Source organism: Theobroma cacao, chromosome 8 (assembly GCF_053813885.1).
Source record: "Theobroma cacao isolate CCN51 chromosome 8, ASM5381388v1, whole genome shotgun sequence".
NCBI lineage: Eukaryota > Viridiplantae > Streptophyta > Magnoliopsida > Malvales > Malvaceae > Theobroma > Theobroma cacao.
In genome coordinates, this window is record NC_142646.1 from 1,406,099 (window position 1) to 1,426,663 (window position 20,565).

Consider the following 20,565-nt stretch of genomic DNA (forward strand, 5'->3'; position numbering starts at 1 on the left):
TGCATGAAGAAGCTCTTTTAAAAGCACTTATATAAATTAGGAAAAAAAAAAAGGTTTAAAGGTACAAGAATTGTAGTTAATGGATCAAACTTGGTCCATCCTGGAATCTTTGTTTGAACAAGATGACCAAATTTGTTCCATTGAAACCAAAGCTAGAATTTATTCTCCCCACCCAAACATATGGGCTTAGAAAATAATCAGTAATTCTTTTTTTTAATCATTGTTGGAAATTAACTAGCTGAGCTATAACTAGTTGTGTTAAGTTCCTCCGCTAAAGTTGGGCGGCGGCGGAGGCCAAATGCCGCCACCGCTGTCGTTGGTCACGTAAGACATGCACGACAAGGGCACTAGGCATAGACCTCGGCTTCTGAGATCTCGCTTTGGTTCTTCGTTTCCGTCCTCCATCGTCGAACCCTAAACACGATCATTGCAAAGAATCAAAGTGAAAATGACATGAAGAAGTTATTTCCCAATGGCAAGAACAAGATGGGCGTCGGTTCATCTTACCCCTTGATTGGATCTGGATGCATTGTTGCGAGATGACTTCATATATGGAACGCTTAATGTCTGCAGAAAAACAGATACATATTCATATAAACATGATAGAAACATGGTTATCAAATTAGTTCACAATGGCTGATTAGGTATGTAGAAGCCAGTTTCAGATTAAGCAGATGGGGCAAACAATAGGTTAGTGTGAAACCAGAAGTGTTCATTAATTCGTAAGAAAAATAATGGGATTATGGCGAACTGTCACTAAAACAAATTTAGGACTTTAATACTGAGAAAAAATGTTGTCAGGCTCACGAATTGTTCATGGAAGAATGCAAGACAAGGCATTAATGAAGCAAGATCTTTCACATAGAACAGCATTTGTCTCAAATTGCATTGTGTTATTTTGTTTTGGGGTACAGAAAGCTGATTTGAGGTCTCCAGCTAGCTAGGCAGGGAATAAGAACTTCTTGGAAATCACTAATGGCTGCCTTTCCACGGTTTTCCAGGTAGGGGTATCTCTCTCAACTGTAAGGTAATGCTCTTCCCCTCCCCTCTGGGAACTTGAAAAGACACAGACACACCATGCGAATTCTGAGCAGACGTGAATGTAAGGTCTAAACTCTAAACTGAAGGAATAAAGAACCATAAAAAGACAAAAAAACCACTCTCTTTTGGCCATGGTAGACCAGGTGATCGTAAGTTGTAGTGTTGTAGCTACTACTACCTAGGTTGTCTCTTTCTTTTTGTGCCAAAAGAAGAAACTAGAGACTATAGAATCTGAGTGTCCCAAGAAACAAAACTTTCCATGGTTAAAGCTGTGCAGACTTCAATGGGATGAATAAACTAATCAACGGTGTTAAATTGGACTTGAGAGGAAGGCAGGTCAAAGGAGAACAGAAAACAAAACCCCCAGGGAAAAATCCTAGTGGAAATTGCCTGAGTATCTAGGGTAGTGGAAATTGCCTGAGTATCTAGGGTTTAACTTCTAGAAGCAAGTTGGAGGCTAGCTCCCATAGCTGGCTGATGGGTCTCGTTTTGAGGTAGTAAGTAATATTTTAAGCGCAAGTGTCAGAGAATAATTGTAGTTAACATAAAGTATTATGTAAGAAAATGCTAAATTCAAGGAGAATGTTCGGGAAGTGATATCGTACCTCGACTTGGTTTTGAAGGAATTTGATATACCCAATAGCCTCCATTAGTACGGACGCTGTATCTGTCTGTGGTATTCTCCCCCACCACATGCAAAAATCACACGTCATTTTCCATTAATTAGCCACTAAACCCGAAAAAGAAAACCTTAAACAACTAGTAATAATTAATCTCTCGATTCTTGAATTTGCTCTTCTTTTTTATTTCCATTCTCCTTTTGTTACTAGAAGAAGTTGTTTAACAGATGACAAGAAAAAGCACCCAGAAATTACCTTGCCGAAAGGAGCAACCAATTGTTGGAGAGCTGCAATTCTATCACCCAATTTCTCTTTCCTGACCTGTATGATGCAAAGCAAATAATTTAAGTTTGGAAAACGGCAAACCATCTGGTCTTTGAAAGATAACCACCATGAACACTAATCATGAGCTAAGAATGTGTTCGGAATCAAGTTTTCTTGTGAGTCCTTTAGGCACCTTAAAGGGAGGGCAGGAAGCGCGTGACTCCAAACGAGATTTCTTGGTTGCGGCTGCTGTTGCCTTTGGTTCTGGCAAAGTGCTGGGTCTCTTTGCCTCTGATAATTCACTGGTGAAGGGTGATAACTTTGAAGTGCAAAGAATAAAGATCAGTTGAATGATCATTAAAAAAAAGAAAGCAGTTGTAGAAAGAAAGAAAAAAAAAGGGCATGAAAATCTGGTAAAGATATATGCATACTAACGATTAAAGCTGAAGATGCCCCATTGCTTAGCAAAAGAGAAGGCCATTTCTTTTTAGTGGGAATAACTTTGAGCAAGAGAAATTCTTACTTATGAATAAAGGTCTTCAGCTTTTCATTTCTTTTTCATTGTCATTAAAGAGAAGTACTTCACTAATCATATTATGCACCTTATTTGTGTTGATCGAGGTCGTTCAACTATACCTATTAATGGAGGATTAAATTGTTTTACATCAACTAGGAACATGACCTTACTGATTTCATCAGATATTGTGATCCGAATTACTTTTTACACTAGAAGCTGATAATTTTATGCAGTGTTGCACGATATAAGGTCAATGTATGAAAGCTATTTCTGAAATGGACTTGACCATTTCTAACCATTTGCTCAAGAAAAAAAAAGGCATACATGTATTGCATGCAGTGCCATACATCAGAGACATGGCTGTGTCCAGTTACAATTATACATACTGCTGGCAATAATGCTTTGTACTTAAAGGCATGGTTTGTGGCAGAAATGAATGATGCTGCAAGAAAGAATAGAGAAAACTTACTTTACTAGGGCTATAAGCTGCCCTCTGATTTGACTGCTGCATATGGTGATGAAGACCAAAAGGAGGGCTCTCTTTGTATATACCAAGATTATGATCATGTGAAGGATGGCTTAAACTACTGCTCCTGCAGTATCTTGCGGAGCTCAAGAGATCCAAGGCCTCCAAATTCATGTCAAAGGAGCTGGGGATATTTGCTGGGGACGCTTGGTTCAAGTTTGAGATATTGATACTAGGATATATCTGGCTGAAATTCCTTCTACTTGGTAAAGCAGTGCCTCCAGGGATGGAACAATTCTGCGTGGCTGAGTAAAATTCTCCAGCTGAAAACATTGGAAAACCAGAAGATATTGTCTTGAGCAATAGTTTCTCGCTGAGATCATGCAGATCCTTTTGCTCATTCTTTAAGTAGTTTGGTGAAGGAGGCAGCTGATGAGACTCTCCGACGCTTGAGGTGTTGCTTAGCATGTCAGTGAATCTCGTGAGAGATTCTGAGAGCTCTTCCTTAATTTTAGCAAGGTGTAGGTCATAGCAAGACTGGCTGGTGGTGAAGCTCCCTCCATTGTCAGTCCAGTCTTGGATCATGGAACTGTTTTGAGGAGATGCTAAAATGTCATTTTTCTGCCTTGAGTTTAAGATATCTCCATTATGATTTGGATTGAACTCACTGCTGCTCCTGCAAAAACAAACAAACACAAAAAAAAAAAGGTTTAAATTCAAAAAAATGAAATCAAGATCATCAAGGTGGATAAATGAAGGAAAAATGAACAAGTCGGTGGAGGATATGGCAAGTAAAAGAGCTTGTATGAGATATGCTAGCTGTACTTTGTGAGCCCACAAGTTCTAGGAATCCAAAGACAATATTCCTGAGTAACAGGAAAATCAATTGATAATCAACAAAATCTAACAAGTAAAATTTGAACTACACAGTTCTGATTGATGCACATCAAATCAGAAAAGAGAAGAAGAGAGATTCCGGAGTTAAAGAAAATTCATGATTGCCTGTGAAGAGCCAAATACTTGTACAAAGCAGAGAGAGAGAGAGAGAGAGAGAGAGAGAGGTGACTTACAAAGCGAAACTTGGGGTTGGGGTCCAAGAATGGGTGCTTGCAACTCCATAACAGGATGGGATAGGTAAAGAAGAAGACCCAACAAGCTGGTCTTGGAGCTGGTGTTGGTGATGGACATTTTCAGACTCCATAATGATAATTTTTTTTTAAAAAGGCTTGAAAATCCCAAGATTGAGTAATTAAAATTTACTAACCAGCTTGCTCCAGGAATCTCTCTCACTCTAATCAAAGAAACAGTTCAGGTGACACCCACATACCTTCTTGCTTTTAGCTAGCAACTTTTCTCAGTTTCCTCTTTACTCTTTCAAGTTTCCATCTTAAAGTAGACTTGAAAAGAAAGAAAGAGTGCTTGAATAATCCTTCTCCATACCTCCCTCTCTCTCTCTCTCTGTGACTTTAATTATTTATTTTTCCTTTCTGGCAAGCTTTTTTGCAGCTCCTTCTCAATATATATAAGATTTTGCTTAAAAAACTCTCTCTCTCTTTCCCTCTCTTTATGTTATTGCATTCACTGCAATTACAGGAAGATGATTATACTTCCTCTACGCTATGATTAAGATCCCTGCCTTCGATCCCAAGACTTTCAACAAAGGTCTGAGAAGAGAAATGATAGCAACCATGCTCCCTTCCTCTCTCTCCCCCTCTCCCACTCTTCCTCTCACTCTTTTTCCCTCATCCCCACATGTTCAAAGGCCCTTATATATTGCTTCTAATCCTATATATTGTTATCTATTTAAATCAGCTTAGCACCAGCAATCAGCTGAGCTAGCTGGGCCTCAATACACTGCACATTTCTCTAATATTGTCCATTGGAACATGATTTAACCTTTTATATTCTTCATCAATAACATGATTGAGACACCTTAACTGATTTCTTGTGTCTCTTTGCATTGTGATTGGTCACCTGAAAAGTACTAAACTAGGGCCCCTGAAACATTACTTAGTACTAAGTCAGAAAACCAAAAAAAAAAAAAAATCTAATATTACTTCCCTTCTATTTACTCTGTCGGCTATAACAAATAACATATAATTTTCTTTTCTTTTTGGGGTGTTAACTTTAAGCATTTTAGAGGTGAAGTTATGTTTTTGAACTTTGCCCTACCCAAATGCTGGTGGGTACGTTTGCACATTTTCTCACTACCATTCATGGAACTTTTGTGTGGTTGAAATCCAATTTGAAGGTTTTGAGATATACCCTCTGAGGGTATTGATCAGCTTCAGACCTTATCTAGCTATGATTTTATTGAAGACTAGCTAGTTAGTCGGAATACCCCATGTGTGAGAGGGGGGCCTCCGCACAACTACACTTATTTTCTTTGGTTACTAAGAAAAAAGTCATGAAAATTCACACCATCCCATTATGATTTATGTAGATAAGAATAAGATTCTTGATACTCCCTTGTAATTATTGCGTCGTTTCTTAAAAATTGTTCGTTTTGATAAATTTATATTCGAGAAAAAGAATCAAGATATCTAAATGAAAATAGAATAAAATTTCTTATCTTGGCGTCGATTTTAAAACCCTACATTAATATTATGATACATAATTCTGATCTTGACCTAATATAATTTAAATTTTTGTATTTCTTAAATTAAATTAACATTATGTAAAAAAATATTAAATTTATATTTAATTTTTATTGATTAAAGAATTAGGTGTAAATAATGATATCGTAATCTTTTATATACTTGTAATTTTCTATTCATTATCTAAAGAATGATAATGAAAATTAATTAAATGTAAATTTAATTCACTCCAAAGTTTATTTTGTATAATTTCATAGAACTCAAAGGACAATATATCATTTGTCCCTATATCTAAAAGGTATAGTCCTCTCTCCCCCCTCCCCCTCAAGAAGAAAACCCTGAATGGGAAGGAGGAGAAATGGGAAATATATATATATATATATATATTGTGGGAGAGACAGGGAGGGCAAAAAGAATAGGAAACTAAGGTGAATGTAATAGGTTTTTCTTGGTCTGTCATCATCATGATATCAAGCAGCATTTGTTCTCATTCCAGGCTCCTTCAAATGTTGCAAATCAATAACAATTTTACTGCATATAGTACATATATGCATGTTACTGGAACTGTCCTTGCTCAACAATTTAAAAGACTTCCTTCCCTTTGATTTTCTTTCATTATTTATTATTATTATTTTTAAATAACATAACATAAAATATTAATCAAATGAAACTTAAATGTGCCAAACATGTCTTAAACATTCTTATAATTTTGAGTATCATAATTTTGAATACGTATACGCAAGTCAACTAAAGTCACGATTTGATTTGACGAGTAATTTTTTTTTTGCTCAACATTTGATGAATAATTTAATATTGAAAAATAAAAAAAGGGTAATTACAAATTAATATAATTTCACTTACATATTATCATTACCACATCTTATTTTATATATAATATCAAATTTTAATACTCAAAATCATATTAAAATTTATCAATTATCTTAAAGTCGAGTGTTCTTTCACTTTTCAAGATCATCATTATTTTAATTTTACTCTTTTTTTTTTCAATTTATGAGCTTGCAATTTAAGGTAAGCAATAAAGTTTATTTTTATCTTTTATATAAATATATAAAATCTATAATTCCTTTATTGTAATTCAAAATCTTCATAATTAATGAATCTTTTGAGACAGAGACGATTCTGAATTTTAATTTCTCAATCATTTCCCATAGGGCATAGTGGAAAACAAAACATAGCCAATAACCCTAAGAATCTGTATGCTTCCTCTCTACAACATAATTTTGTGATATACAACCTGTATCATTTATTCTTTTGCCCCACCTTTTCAATTTTTATATTTCAGTCTTTTGCCTCATTGACTCTCCCCCACTCCTCTCTCTTTCCTAGTTTCTTGTATAAAATTATGCTAAAATTATTTGTCACAGAATCCTTTTTTTAAAAGGTTAATTTAATAATGTGTGTAGCACTCACATTTATAAGTATTTCAAGATCTTTCTGCTTATTTGATATGAGATTAAAACATCCTAATTTATTTTCTCTGAAGATTTGGACGCACATGCATTAAAGAAAAAAAAATAGTACTCCCTTACGTTTCTAAATATTTGTCTCTCTTTTATTTTTCACGAAAATTAAGATAAAATCTTTGATTTTAATATATTTTATATTAACATTTTAAAATAAAATATATAATTTTTTTGATATGAAAAAGTTAAAAAAATAATAAATAGAAATTTATAATATAAAGATAAAAATATTAACTGTCTAAACAAAATTTTATTTTGAGACATTTCCAAAAGAAAAAAATGAAAAAAAAAAGGATGGAGGGAGTACTATATGATTATGACACAAATATAATTATATATACATGTGGGCAGGTATTATTATATGATCAAGTGATACTAAAGTTACATATCTTTATGACCAAAAAAAAAAGTTATTTATTTCCTACATATTTAACTATTTAAATACAGACATTTTAAATATATAAATTTCTCTGTATATTTTATAAAATAATTAAGAGAGAAGGGGAAGGGAGGGAGTGAGGCCTAGGTCTAAAATATCCTGATTGTCCATGATGACAAATCTGTCTAAGTGTTATTTTGTCTGCTTATGGGAGATGGAGGGAAGGGATAATGAAGGATTAGATTAATTAAGTATTTGATTAAGCTGTCAAAATGAAGAAAAGTATAATAATTTGATTCAGTCCCCACAAAAGTTCACATCAGTCGAAAAGTTGAATGGGAGAATGTGAGATGAGACAGAGTATGGGCAAGCCTTACCTTTGCCTTTCTTTTTTTATTTTCCCCTTTTTCCTCTCTTCCCCTCAGCACGCCCATCCCCTCATCTTACACACCTTGCATTTATGTTTGTTTATTTATCCCACTTTTTGCTTAAAACCCTTTCTTCTTTTTGGGCTGGGGAAGGGAGGGGGGAAAGGGTGAAGGGGGAGGGTTTCCTTTCTCTTCTCCAAAGCTTTTCTTCTTTATTGTGTGTGTGGGAGAAAGAGAAGATATTAGAGAGCTTTTCTTCCTTTACCCTTTGCTTGTCACCTTTTGCATATTTCCCAGTTTTCACTATCTTCCAAGGTTCATTTCACAAAAGCTGCTCCTACATCAGGTTTCAATTACAATATCATTGATAGTAGTTAATTATATACCTTTGCTTTGTGGTATTATTTCCATTGCAGCTTACATTGGCCACAACTCTCAAACTCTAGGGTGTGATAGTTGAGAATATGTTTTAACCTTGGTTTGCCCACTTTGCCAGTAAGGATATATCTAGCTTTAGAAAAGGAGGGATGAATCATATCCCCCTAAATGAGAATAAAAACAACAAACTCAAAAGAAACAAAGAGACATAATAAAAAAAAGTGACCCAAGTCTCATTCCCTTTTTAACACTAGGGGTTAAAAAACTTTCCCCTTTGCAAGGTGATTCAATGGTTTCCAACTTGGTTACATTAGCAGATTCATGATTATTTTCTTTCTTCTATTTTTGCAAAGTCAATAGCAAAAAGTGCTATTAGGGTTACTTTCACAATGCCAATTGATGATAACCATAAGTAGTTCTGCAAAGCTTGAACAAGTTCATATGGATGAATTTTTTTACTGGTTAATTGGTAGGTAAAGGTTTAGGAAATTGGATAGGAGTTTTTACATTGCAATGATAAGAATTATTTACTATAACAACATAAACAAGTGAAAAATGATAGAAAAAAAATTAGTGAAAAATGTACTTTTTCGGGTCTTCTTCAACAATACAAATCCAAGACCTATCCAGACCCAAACCCAACAGCCGACACCGCCTCACTTCCCCTCCGTCGGTAGCAACCTCCTTTGATTCCCTTTTCCTCAAACTACAACTTACTCTTGTTTCCGATGGTGACAGCCTCTCTGATTTTCCTTTTCTCTTTTCATTTTTCCATTCATATAATTGATAAATAGTGATTACTATATCAAATAAAAAATTATGAATAATTAAATTAAACGTGTTTACTTAAAAATGTAACAATATTTTAAACAAAATAAGCCATGCATTGCACCAAATAAGCATTAGGTTTTAAAGGAAATGAATCAACCCAATGGTGTACCTTCATTGCTAGCCATTAGTTTGACCTAGCTTGACCCTAAAGGCAGCTATATAATTAAGCACATTAGCCTTGCTAATTTTCCACCAACTGTGATTAATTTATTAAAAGTTTGGCAATTAATTAGTGATTGAACACTCAAAAAGATTCAATTGGTGTATGACTTCAGCCTTTAGAAACTGAAATACCAAGCAATTGGCAAATAAAATAGTGATAAATACTTTATGATTACTCTCCTAATCCTCTAGCAAACAAAGAAGCCTAATTAGCCCACTCCTAAAAGCATTTTGGCTATGATTAATCCCTTTTTAGGGGTCCATCATCATCAGAAAAATACAGCCTACATCCACCTTTTTCCAAGTATAGCCAGTCAACCAGCCAAGGGTCAAAGATCCACTTCCTTCTAAGATATATATAAACTTTATTCGTTTATTGTAAAGTTATCCAAAGTTTTAGATAATATTGGATTAATTTATTCTAACTAGTAGGTAATGATAGTAAGGACTCTCATGGAGTGACTGGACAGTTGGTAGTCCAGATTTTCCTTATGAATTTTTCCATGACCATTCTACATTTCTACAAGAAGTGCTTAGAGCTCATTCCAACATTTTTTTAATATAAACCTACCAAATAATAATCATAAATTTGGTTTTTCTTGACATATGGTCGAAAATCCTATATCTATGTAGTACCAAAGTTTATGCAAATTTAATCATATGATCTTAAAATATCAAATTTTGTATCCATTAGTGATTGAACACACAAAAAAGACATGTATATTTATTCTTAGTCTCAATTAAAATTTCAATTTAATTAAATCATGAAACATGATTGAATAGAGACATGATAACTTTGAGTGTACGAATGGATGTAATGTCAGCACTTTGTGTCTTAATGTAGTCATTAAGGTTGAAGTAAGTCTTCCGCCCATAAACGTCAAAGACTTGAATAAAGGTAATGTACTTAAAAGTTATTTATATATAAATATAAACCGAAAATCATTTTCAACAACTATAACATATAATATGCAAGCTCTTTTTGCTTCCCTTTTCTTTTTTTTTTTTTTCAATCCTTTAACCTCATTCGTTTGCTTGTGCTTTTCCCTCGTGTATGTATATATAAATATCGGAAACTTTTTTGAGTCAAAAATTTCGCAAAAGCCCTTAAAAGGGGGTCTAAAGTTTGTAAGATTAAAAAAGTATGTCTAAGAAGAAGACAAAGGCATTGTAGCAACAGAGAATATATGCTTTATTTTTTTCAAGCTTAGGGCATGAAAATTAAATCAAACACAAAGGGGCCATTGCTTTCCATCACCCCCCACTTAACCATATATATAAACATATTTCCTTATACTTTGTGATTACCCTTATCTTCCTATTACTCTATTTGACGGTTTTCCTTCTCTTTTCTTATAATAGGTTTTGGTACAATTAATGCAAGATCGTCCAACAACAACGGTGCAGATTCATCCCCATGCACGTTTGCTATCTTTGTTGATACTCAGCCAGTAAGCCCAATGACACAAAGTCTACTGCTTATACAAGTGTGATGTTATACATTTTGAGTCGCCATCTAGGAACAGACCACTTTGATCAAAGTTTTTATCTTTGGGTTCTTGCATATATGAGATCTTTGATGGATCACGTTCTCCACACAATCAAGAAAAGATGAAAGGGTCTGCCCCCCAAAAAGATGTAGAACAAAAGAAAGAAGGAAAAAGCTTTGTATATCAAGGATGATATGAAGATAAGACAGTGTTGACCAGATTCTTTTTCTTTCAACAAATTTTCCTGGTAAAAAAGCCTATGAGACATGAGAAAATTGAATGACTCTGTTGAAGAAAAACCACATGGCTACTGCCCGGAGCTTTGGAGGACGGGTTTGGTGGGTGAGGAGCTTTATGTGCGTGCTTTTCAAGGCATAGGGGGTTCCACTGATCTCCACATATCTCCCCCTCCTCTCCCACTTGAAAAGAAAAGTGCTTCATCTGCTTGCTTCTAAACAGATTTTTCAATACGAAGTTTTGGAAGACGTTTCTTAATCCTTTTGCAATCAAATGCCATTGATATGATATGACATTGGAAAAGAAAGAAAGAGAAGGGTGGGGAGAGAAAACCCTTTTGAATAAGTGTACGATTAGCTAGAGAGGAACATAATAAAACAAAACCTAAAGGCTTACGGATGATGGCAAATTGGTTGATGACATAGATATATATAGATAGACAATTAAAAGCTAGACGCATCCGGAAATATTGTGATGGGAAAAGCCGAAAAGGGTATGTGAGACGCATGGGAAAACAAATTAAGTTGTCATTCAATATTTCAAAAGCAAAGCTTATCACTCCTTTTACTAAATTACTTGTATTAAACGTAAATAATTGTTCTTTCTTTCTCTCTCTCTTTGTCTACTTCCAAATGAAATTGTCCTAAATTAACGTAATCAGATTTAGTAATATCATTCCATTGTTACCTTAAACTTGTCGAATATGCATACGCAACTACACGTATTTGATGAAATCAATAACAAAAGGAATCAAGTACGTGGCTAATTCAGGGCCGTTGAGATTATAAGCCATGAGACAAAAACATTTAAAAGAAAATGAAAGAACAGAGAAAAAGAAGAAGAAGAAGAAGAAGAAGGGATACATCTGGGCTTACCTTGAGGAGAAGATCAAACAGTTAACTTCTGGCCCAGCCTTTTGCAGCTCTTAATTTCTTCAAAGATATTCAAAGGCCCAAGACTAGACCATAAACAGATGCACTATAATGGATCAACAGGAGATGATGTTTGTGCTGGGTTTTTTCTAGGGATGAAGCCATTTCTTTTTCTTCAATTCAACAGTCATTAAAGTGACCAAATATGAATATTTTTCCTAATAACTTATAGTTCAACTGTACATTTACAATTCATAGTAAAGAATGGTTGCAATTCTGGCGTCAATGATCTAAAATATGAATTCAACCTACTGCAAAGATGTTGGGATAATTCTATTGTATACAACAAAGTGGAAATAGTATAGTCGTTCCAAGAATGGAATAGAATTCATATAGTCTTTCTTGTAATGCCATAAATGTGCCAAGGGAAGGTCATTTTGATGGAGTAAGTCAGAAGGCAGATGGCTGGCTAGTGAGTATTTAGGCCCTCCTTTGCTTATGGGAAGATGTAGGTTCCAGCTCTATTCCGTCCTCCAGCTCTCTCTCTATCCAGGCTTCACTGTCTGCCTCGTCATCTGTGCCTCTGACATACTTCCGATTTGCAGCTCTATCACATCTTCTCCTCTTCAGGGTCTCTCTAATCCGGTTAGCATCACTCTTACTAAAGGTATTATGAACTGAAACAATCTTAAAGCTTGGGTCAGATTCCTCAGTTGCTTCACTGTCTGCCTCGTCTTCTATGCCTCCAACATACTTCCGATTGGCAGCCCTATCACATCTCCTCCTCTTCAAGTTCTCTCTAATCCGGTCAGCATCACTCTTGCTAAAGGTATTATGAACTGAAACAATCTTAAAGCTTGGGTTCAGATCAGATTCTTCTGTTCTTAGCTCACACTCGCCTTCACCATTGTCAACAACTGTACTTGCACCGCTATCACTGGTTTGACATGGTACATTTTCTTTCGCACTGACTTCTTTGTCGCCACAGGCATGCGATGAAACAATCCTAAAACTTGAGTTTAGGTCAGACACCTGTGTTCTTTGCTGATCCTTATCATTGCCATCCTCAACAACACTACTTACACCACTATCACTTCTCTGATGTGGTAGAACTTCTTTCATACTAACATCCCTGACACAACTGTCCAGAGATTTGCTAAGTTTGCTATTCTCAGCTCCAGCACCAGACTGATCCTTGGCATGTGACACAGCCAAAGTGCAAGATTGCGTGCCACTGATAATTGCCTTTCCAGCTAAAGCAACAGATTGTCCAGCCCTCTCATGTCTTGATGATAAAGCTCGTTCTTTGTCACACTCTAACAACCTGACCATCTGCTGAGTGACCTCTGAAAAGATTTACAATAGAGTTTTCATGTTGAACCACAATAATTAGAAATGAAAGATAATCATCCCCATAAAAAAAAAAAAGTTAAAAACGACCATGCATGATATTTCAAAGAAATGTTCATAAAGCTTGGGTCATTATACTTATTCTCTAAGAAGAAAAACATCTGTTAATGTTAAAGCAAGGTGATTTGAAACAAGTTCTTCATAGTCCATGCCTAACACTTTTTCAAAGTGTGGGGAGTAAATTAGAACCTCACCCAACGTTTTAGTTATCAGCATATTTCCTGTTCATTAAAAATATCATGACCATGAGTAAGAAATTGAAGTAGATACACATAATTAGACAGAAAGATATCTGTAGTAGCAAACCTTGTAATTGTTTAGGTGAAATATCAAATTCCAACCACCATACTTTCCCCTTCTCCATTGGCAGCTTTACTTTTTGAAATTTGGCAGCAAGACACATGGAACCAGCCGCGATGTAATGGGGTTTGTATTGCAGGCACAAGGTTGTACGAAGCCTGCAAGTTCAAATCACGAAATTATTAAATATCATAAAGCCACAAGGAAATTAAATAAGATTTTAATCAACAATAGCATAATGATCAGTGGTTTTGGTTAGAATGAACAAGTCCTCACCAATCATTCACAAAATTCCATGCCACTTTTAAAAGGTTAGGAAAAATTTCCAATCTCTTCACAGCTGCAACAAGGGGCTTGTAAGGGAGTTGGATATCGAGATCAAATGCAATTGTTACCAACAAAAGCCTCTCTCCGGTTAAGATCAATTCCTTCTGCTTATCATAAACTTCCTGCATACAAAAAGTGGCAAGAAATTAGGCGAGTATGATAATGATAAAACATAGAGTCATGCTGAGCCCAACCAATCTGCATACTCTCTGTCTGATTCTTCCCAGAGCAGAAGGGTCCCGTTTATAGATAATTTCATAGGCCACAACAATAACATCCCGCAGCAAGCGTGGTGTTTCCTCAATTTTGCAAGCAAGAAATGTGCTAACAGTTGCAATAGTCTGCACAGTTCACAAACATGTTCACAAAAAAGAAAAATCAAGCCAGGTAGAAATTTGAACAATTTAATAATTAAAAACATCTCATCTTCCTTCTTCTATGTGAAGAAAAGCCCAATTTTCCACGAGAAAATTTTCAGACAACAAAAATTAATACTAAATATTAGAAAATAAACAATAGTATGTAAGAAAATAATATCTAGAATCTTTCATTTCTAAGATCAATTCACTGATGTCCTGGTTCCAAAGAATGCAGTCAAATGCTAATCTAATTGTAGCTAATAAATGGGTCTCAAGCAAAGTACTTCAGCATCTACTCTTTATTAGCACCCATCTTAGTGGGAAAACATACAAACTGAGAATTCTATATCTCAAAAGAGAAAGATACAAGGAAGTATGAAAACAGAATAATACAACATCTACCTGCCAATCATTCTTTGCATGAGATTGACGCATGTAAAACCGGTGGCACAGCATCATTGCACATGCTATTGCCACTTGAGGCCTGCAAGTAAATTCATTCATCACCATTTCTAGTATGGCAAAAGACAAACCTTATTTTGAGAAGTTAAAGTGATGCATTGAAAAGCAAAATGAGAGGATTTCTAAAGAATCCAGTAGCATCTCATTTATTCTACAAGCATTTTTATTATTTTTTAATCTTGTGGAAGAGGAGGAGAATGAAGTAAAGAAACAATCCTTAAACATACTAGAAACACAACATCAGAGATAATGCTTCAAAATCAATATGCGCAACAACCTCAGAAACAGCAAAACTAAGGGGCCTAAATGGTGATAGGGGAAAAAACTTAACTGATCATCGAGTTACAATAGAGTACTTCAAAATGGACAAAGTCCCTGGACTTACACTTTAAGCTTCATGCCAAGCTCTTGAATAAACGAACAATACGACTTCCGCAACTGCTCCTCTCTCCCAAGGTCGATTCCATCCTTCCTAGACGGAGAATAATTCTCGATTTCTTCTCTGCTGAAGTACCACTTGCGTGTAGACGAACCCGGCTGCTCTGACAAACAAATGTTAGCTGCACATCTGGAATCCATGTGCAGCAGTTTTGCCATTGCTACGATAGAAATCTAAACAAGCCAAGCTCAATTAGCAACAGCCTTATCATAAATTTCACCTCTTTCTGTTAAACAAAGAGAAACAAAGCAAAAATTAAAACATCAAAATCAGCCTAACATGTTAAGACCGGAAGAATAATGCATCAACAAAATCTACAGTATAATTAAAAAACCCAAAAATTTTTTCCCATCACTTTTTCAAGTTAAACGATAAATTAAGCAAGCCCTTCAAGGAAATTAAAGTTCTGAACCGAATAATCCTTAAAATTAGTTCAATTAGTAGCTAAAAATTGAAATAAAAAAAAAAAACAGAAGAACGAAGTAATCTAATTCAAATTCTACAGAATTTCTTTCCCGGAGAAGAAAATTCTTCAGATTGGATTAAGAACACGAGATTTTAAACCTTTCGTGACCTAATTCATGATAATTCAAAATTGAAGTAAATAGAGAAAAGAATTAAAGAAAAAGAAAGCAAAAAAGGAAATTACCTGGGCGGAAGATTGAGGAGAAAGCTAAAGAAATTTTGGTGCGAATTTGTATTAAAACAGTAAACCCCCGATTTTCAGTTACCGTTGAAACTGTGTTTCGCTTTGAGCTGACTCCGGTTTTTAAGTCTTTTTCTGTTATTTTCCTGTTAAAGAAAAAGCGTAGCTTGGCTGCTACGCATGCGCGTGAACCATCTTATCCGAGCGCGTGCTTTTGGTATCTTTCTCGGGATCTAATCGCCTCGAGCATGATTCCCCCTCGTCAACCCAGCTAAGGCAACTACTCTTAATTAAAAGATTCATTATTCTATAATTATATCGGTCCAAAATTATTTGTTAAATTTAATTATTCACATTAAATGTAGGTTAGTTCCATTATTTATGATTTTAAGTTGTCATTTTCATGCCAAAAAAATTCAATTATATCTTTTAAATTTTTAACTTTTCTCATACCACAATGATTTATTGGTTTTAATTATTCTTCCATGGACAACTTTTTTTTTTACAAGGAATTAAGTTGTTAATTTTACTTAATAAAATTATAAAAGTACTGATAAATTTGAACAAGTAAATTAATTTTAAATAGTAAAATTAATAATCTGTCTTCCTATAAGCACAGAAATTATTACAAAATGTTAATTAAGAAAAAAAAATCTTAAGATAACATGTGAAAAAAAGAAAACTGTAAGAGATGTAAATAGAATTTACCATAAAAAAGTGTATTCAAAAAAAGAAAAAAAAGATTTATGAAAAATTGAAGAAAAATTTGGGAACGGACGCAAGGCCCAATGGTAAACTAGTAATAAATTAGAAAGATTATGTATTTCGTGTGGCCCGTTATCAGGTGGGCTAGGAAGCCCATTACAAACCAATAAGTTAAGAATTGGGCTTGAATTTGGCCGTAGGCCCATGACACCGCCATTCATCTCCATGGTTTTGTTTTTTGCATGGTGACGCAATGGATGAGCGGATAAAGTTTTTTATTACTATAAGAAGGAGAAAAAAAAAAAAAGAGTCTTCTCCTCTAAAAGAAAGAAAAGAGAGATGGGATGTTGACTGGAGTCCACGTGATGGAGTGGTTAATTCAAAGCTTTCTTTCTCCCTTGGCTTTTTGTCTATTAAGATTGATGAAACAAAAGAAAATGACTTCTCTCACGGGGAGGAAAGCCCTATTGCCCACCCGGCCCCTCACATTCTTCATTGTCAACATAACCATGTCAAGTACCTAAGCCTAGCCCCACTGTCATTTGATATTATGTCACAATTAATATCAACTTATAAAGTATTATTTATTTTTAACTCGTTCAAATTTATAATTCTATATTTTAATACACAATCGATCTAAAATTCATAACCCTTTTTAAAAGCTATTTGCACTTTTCATTATTTTATGAGCACTGCTCCAAGTCACGCGGAGTCACCCAAAGGTCGAAACCATTGAACTTTGTTTGGCCCTCGTTTTAGTCTATATAATCCAATCAAATTTTGCCATGTGTTCAAAGACAATCCAGCTCAGCCTCCGATTTCAAACTTTATTTTAACTTAGAGTCAATCTATAGAGGGTCAACAGGAACAATTCTTTATTCAAAGTGGGAAGACTAATAATAATCCCCTCCTTAATCTAAGATGCTATTGCCTAGATAAGACTAATCCTATATATTAACAATTCATCATTACTTAATTGTAGGCAAAAAAAAAAGCAAAGCATTAAGTAATTAATTAATGAACAGATAGGAAGATGAGCTAAAAAGCACGATGAATAGGAAAAATTAGGAATCAATGGAATTCTTATTATTATAAAGATGATATAAGAGTTCTCGTGTGGGTCTACAAAAGTAATGTGGTAATCATCTAGTGGCCTAAATAATATAATAAAATTAAGATAAAAATGTAATTATACATAATACATTGTCAATGATAATATATAAATACTATACATTGTTAAAGCATATGTAACGCATAATGTTATATATGTAAATAATGTAACTTTGAAAACTTTCCTTCATATCACCAACTTAGAGCATGATATTCTGTAGGCCATATGAGGCATTTAATTGCATTAATTTTGCTTCTTATTCATGTATGGGCTTCACATTGGCTTTGAATTGTTCCTTTCTTGACTTTAACACCACATTTCTTCTTGATTAGAATTTGAAATTGTAATATTTTTAATTAAAAATTATGTCTTATTCAATAATTAATTAAACCATGCGAGTGGGTAATTTTTGATAACTATATTAGTATTAATTAATTACCATATATACTTATACTCCATAATGAAAAAGTAAAAGTGTTTTGCAATGCAAAATGATTTATAGTGTGTCATAAGAGAAAATGGAAAATTCAATAATGAAAGAAGAAGTCTATTGATGCGAACATGGGGGTGGGCTCATGAGCTGAATCACCAGTAACCATCAAGCTTTAAGCTTATTGTACATTTCAATCGACCATGAACTATTGAATGGACATTCATATATATTTAATTTTATCGTACAATTTAACAGTTCAAATTTTAAAAATTTCAAAATCTATTGACCAAAAAAACCTTTAAAAATAATCAATCACATTCAATTATTGGATTTATCAACAAGTAAAATGAAATCAATTGTATATGGAAGAAAGGAAATGTTGTTGAATGTAGGGGTGGCAGATAAGACATTTGCACTTACTTTCAACATCAGTCGAATTCCTAATGTTCCACTTTCTATATGTGTTGCTCTCTCTCTCTTATCATCTTCTTATGCTCCAATGGGAAATTCCCATTGCCCTAACAATTAATCTTATAAGAAATATAAGGAAATGCCCTGAAAATTTTTATGGGAAGAAAGAAGGAAGACTTTAACCTTTAGAAAAGCAACTAAGCACTTCCATGGGGGAAACCAATACCCACTCCATCAACTGTGTAAATTATATTGATCGAACCAACCTTTAAGCATAAAATATATATCTACTTCAGTTGCAGCAAAGTTGAGTGCTTGCAAACACGTGCAAATTTTTAATGTTATCTTTGTTTTCTTTTTTTCATTATTTTAAGGTTAACATGAAGTTATCTGAATTCTTACACTGCTGGTTCAGTCCAGATGATGTAAGAAGAGCCGGCACGACTCTGATTAGACCTAAAAAGGAAGATGAAGATGATGATCACCACCCCACCATGAGTTACCTCAAGAATAAATATTGTGAGAAAAGAGGACTGCTTGTGTTCACAAATTGTGAGCTGCCACTATGGGTTTTGCCTCACAGGGTTGGATAAGAAGAGAGAAGGAATATAACTGGCACTTGCATTTGGTTGGGGCATTTTCCTCCCCTCCCCATTCTCTATTAGCCACTTTGTTATTTAAATAGAAGCCTAGATGAGATAAGAAGTGTGACCCCTTTATTTTTTTTCAGTAAAACAACAACAAGTTCATTATTAGAAGATTGTAAGATAAGAAATCACTAACCCCAAACAACAATTATTGCCTAATTGTCCAACTTTAGCCAAGCAAGTCCATGGTTTTATGGAAAATCATTAGGGAAAACAAAACCCAACCCCCCACTTTCGGATTGGCCTTGTCTTATAGCATTGAATCATTGCTAGGCCATCACATTGCACAGTACTATAGTAGTAATCTATTTAAATAGTACTTAAAGAATTCAAAATCAAACTCATTAATATCATGCAGCATATATACCGAATTGTCAAATTTACGACCGATTCAAGTGGCGATGATAGGTGTTTATAAACGATAAACAAGATTAGTTAAATTTAAATTTTAAAAAATATCAATTAACATTTTTTAATAAAAAATCTCACGGGAAGCATTTCATTGCTTATCAGAATTAGTATTTGTCTGACCATGTGATTCGTGAGGTTTAGAAGAGAAAAGCTCAATGCCCCTAAACGTAATTAATTTAATTAATTTTCTTTTTGGATGTAGTAAGCTCAACACCTTAAATACTAAACTTAATTAATGGGCAAGGGAGGCCTTGACTACTCTACCTCGGATCTATGTATGACTTTCGAGATTTGTGTTGTCTCTTAGTTTGGCACAATGTCGTATAATTGCAATGAATTCGACATTTTTGACCTAAAACGACAATCCATAAAAGTTTGATACAAGAAATGCTAGAAAGCGACCCCCTTTGTTCTAAATTTGGGGTCTCCTACCTTGCCCACGCCTTAAAAGGCTATGCTGAGGGAACATGCTAGGTTTAGTTAGCTATCTTTAAATAGAATATTGTACTTAATAATAGATGAATTCTGGAGGATTCAAATTCAAATCATTTGATGAATATCGACAAAAGAATTAGAAAAATATCGGTAAAAAAAAATTAATGAAAAGGTATAATAAATATTGGAAATTTAGAATGAAATATATAAAGCTAAAATCATCAATAAAACTACCCATTTAATCGAAATTTTTATGAATATAAATTTATATATATTCGATAAGTATGTTTTAACACTGTAAACATATGACACTGGGACAGGTTTTGGATCATTTTAACATGGTGGGATGTCGACACATGTAGTGGAAGATGGCATTTGTACAAGCCATCAACCAACAGCAATCCACCAAAAGGGAAACAAACATTGCTCTACATGATTTTGCTCTATTTCTTCTTTGGCTGTCATGGCATAGCATGTGCAATCATAAGGTCCATCACTTCCTCAAGCTGTCACTACTTAATTACTAGTGGACTATTTTTAGACTTTAAGGGTCTTTATTCTCATCATTTTGGAACCTAAAAAAAAATTCCGAAACAAAAAAAATGTTTTAACCTCCGAATTATGCTGGAACTCGAACCTGATATCTTTTACGGTTGAATTAAAAGATTTAATCGATTAAATCAATCGCTCATTATATAAATAAAAAATTAGATTACTAATGTTTTGGGCACAACATAAAAGCATATTTAAGTACTTTTCCGAA

At 34.3% G+C, this 20,565-nt stretch overlaps 2 protein-coding genes across 5 annotated transcripts; both read right to left on the bottom strand.

Moving 5' to 3' along the window:
• On the bottom strand, positions 1-4,673 carry LOC18591436 (basic helix-loop-helix (bHLH) DNA-binding superfamily protein). 2 transcript variants are annotated; one of them, XM_088808858.1, is made up of 7 exons: positions 3,979-4,673; positions 2,912-3,578; positions 2,119-2,244; positions 1,917-1,982; positions 1,647-1,712; positions 508-567; positions 1-414 (listed from the first exon to the last, which is right to left on the bottom strand). In XM_088808858.1, the coding sequence occupies exons 1-7, from the start codon at positions 4,107-4,109 to the stop codon at positions 259-261; spliced, it is 1,272 nt and encodes a 423-aa protein (XP_088664984.1). In that variant the 5' UTR covers positions 4,110-4,673; the 3' UTR covers positions 1-258. The 2 variants fall into 2 exon arrangements, with proteins under 2 accessions (XP_088664984.1, XP_007017613.2); XM_007017551.3 differs by having other exon boundaries at positions 2,912-3,584; positions 3,979-4,672.
• Positions 4,674-11,900: 7,227 nt separating this feature from the next.
• On the bottom strand, positions 11,901-15,816 carry LOC18591437 (cyclin-T1-4-like). Of its 3 annotated transcripts, none has more exons than XM_018126263.2 (7): positions 15,653-15,816; positions 14,950-15,176; positions 14,505-14,586; positions 13,938-14,084; positions 13,693-13,865; positions 13,423-13,574; positions 11,901-13,052 (listed from the first exon to the last, which is right to left on the bottom strand). In XM_018126263.2, the coding sequence occupies exons 2-7, from the start codon at positions 15,159-15,161 to the stop codon at positions 12,187-12,189; spliced, it is 1,632 nt and encodes a 543-aa protein (XP_017981752.1). In that variant the 5' UTR covers positions 15,162-15,176; positions 15,653-15,816; the 3' UTR covers positions 11,901-12,186. The 3 variants fall into 3 exon arrangements, with proteins under 3 accessions (XP_017981752.1, XP_017981751.1, XP_007017615.1); XM_018126262.2 differs by having other exon boundaries at positions 14,950-15,229; XM_007017553.3 differs by having other exon boundaries at positions 13,950-14,084; positions 14,950-15,229; positions 15,653-15,815.
• Between the last annotated feature and the right edge of the window lie 4,749 nt (positions 15,817-20,565).

Bases quoted from the DNA above. Each gene is read 5' to 3' on its own strand.
- LOC18591436 (XM_007017551.3), bottom strand. From the start codon at position 4,109: ATGGAGTCTGAAAATGTCCATCACCAACACCAGCTCCAAGACCAGCTT. The intron at 1,983-2,118 runs GTGCCTAAAGGA...TGCATCATACAG, and splicing joins CTTCCTGCCCTCCCTTTAAG to GTCAGGAAAGAGAAATTGGG. The intron at 415-507 runs GTAAGATGAACC...GATCGTGTTTAG, and splicing joins CATCCAGATCCAATCAAGGG to GGTTCGACGATGGAGGACGG.
- LOC18591437 (XM_018126263.2), bottom strand. From the start codon at position 15,161: ATGGCAAAACTGCTGCACATGGATTCCAGATGTGCAGCTAACATTTGT. The intron at 13,575-13,692 runs GTGAGGACTTGT...TTGAACTTGCAG, and splicing joins TGGAATTTTGTGAATGATTG to GCTTCGTACAACCTTGTGCC. The intron at 13,053-13,422 runs GTTTGCTACTAC...AAATCTTTTCAG, and splicing joins TTCACCTAAACAATTACAAG to AGGTCACTCAGCAGATGGTC.